Genomic DNA, 827 nt, shown 5'->3' on the forward strand with positions numbered 1-827 from the left:
GAATCACTCTTACAATGCCTAAAACCCACAATAAGTGCATAGCACTAGCGATTAAAGCTCAAACACAATTAAAATGCAGTAAATTAGAGTTAAATAAGCGTCTAAAACATGTAATAATAGCCTACCATCATGAAACAATCCATCACTCAGAAATGACTTCTACTGGCAGTTCTTGGGAAATTTTTATATAGGAAGCATGTTATCAGTGAATTACGCAAAGTTATTCATATTCAATGTGAGATTAAAGGAGACTGATCGATAGAGTTAATTGAAGATAATCATGTCTTGATAAGGGTGTCTTTAATAGAAGATTATGCTCATCTCTCTTTTCAAAGCCTGCTTTTTATTTAAAAGCTCAAGGTGAAATGTGGCAGATAGGGTGCACGAAGTGGAGTCCATGGCAGAAATCTTATGAGGAGACTCCAATTGCAGTAGCTTGGATTTGCTTAATGGAGTTCGCATCCAATTTCTTTGGTAATGAATGTGTGTTTTCATTAGCAAGTGTTGTTGGCAATCTATTACATTTTGACCTTGCAACTCAAATTAGCATTAGGCCTAGCTGTGCAAAAGTGAATGTGGAAGTTAATTTATTATCTACATTTCCTCAACATATTAAAATAGTAGAAGAGGAGGATGAGTATGGTCCTGAAGAGTTTAAGTGGATCAAAATAAAATACGACTACATGCCTAAATATTGCAAGACTTGCAAGAAGCAAGGCCACAATGAGTTGTATTGTTGGGTAATTCACCCACAATTACACAAAAGGCTTGATGATGTTGCTGAAGATGGTAATACTGGGAAAAGAACTTATAGGTATTGCTGCTAA

At 35.6% G+C, this 827-nt stretch overlaps 1 protein-coding gene across 1 annotated transcript; it reads left to right on the forward strand.

Moving 5' to 3' along the window:
* Positions 1-365: 365 nt before the first annotated feature.
* Positions 366-827, forward strand: LOC142179976 (uncharacterized). The gene has a single exon (XM_075250883.1). The coding sequence runs from the start codon at positions 366-368 to the stop codon at positions 825-827; it is 462 nt and encodes a 153-aa protein (XP_075106984.1).

This window comes from Nicotiana tabacum, chromosome 4 (genome assembly GCF_000715075.1).
Source record: "Nicotiana tabacum cultivar K326 chromosome 4, ASM71507v2, whole genome shotgun sequence".
Taxonomy (NCBI): domain Eukaryota; kingdom Viridiplantae; phylum Streptophyta; class Magnoliopsida; order Solanales; family Solanaceae; genus Nicotiana; species Nicotiana tabacum.

Coding starts and splice junctions, on each gene's coding strand:
- LOC142179976 (XM_075250883.1), top strand. CDS start 366: ATGTGGCAGATAGGGTGCACGAAGTGGAGTCCATGGCAGAAATCTTAT.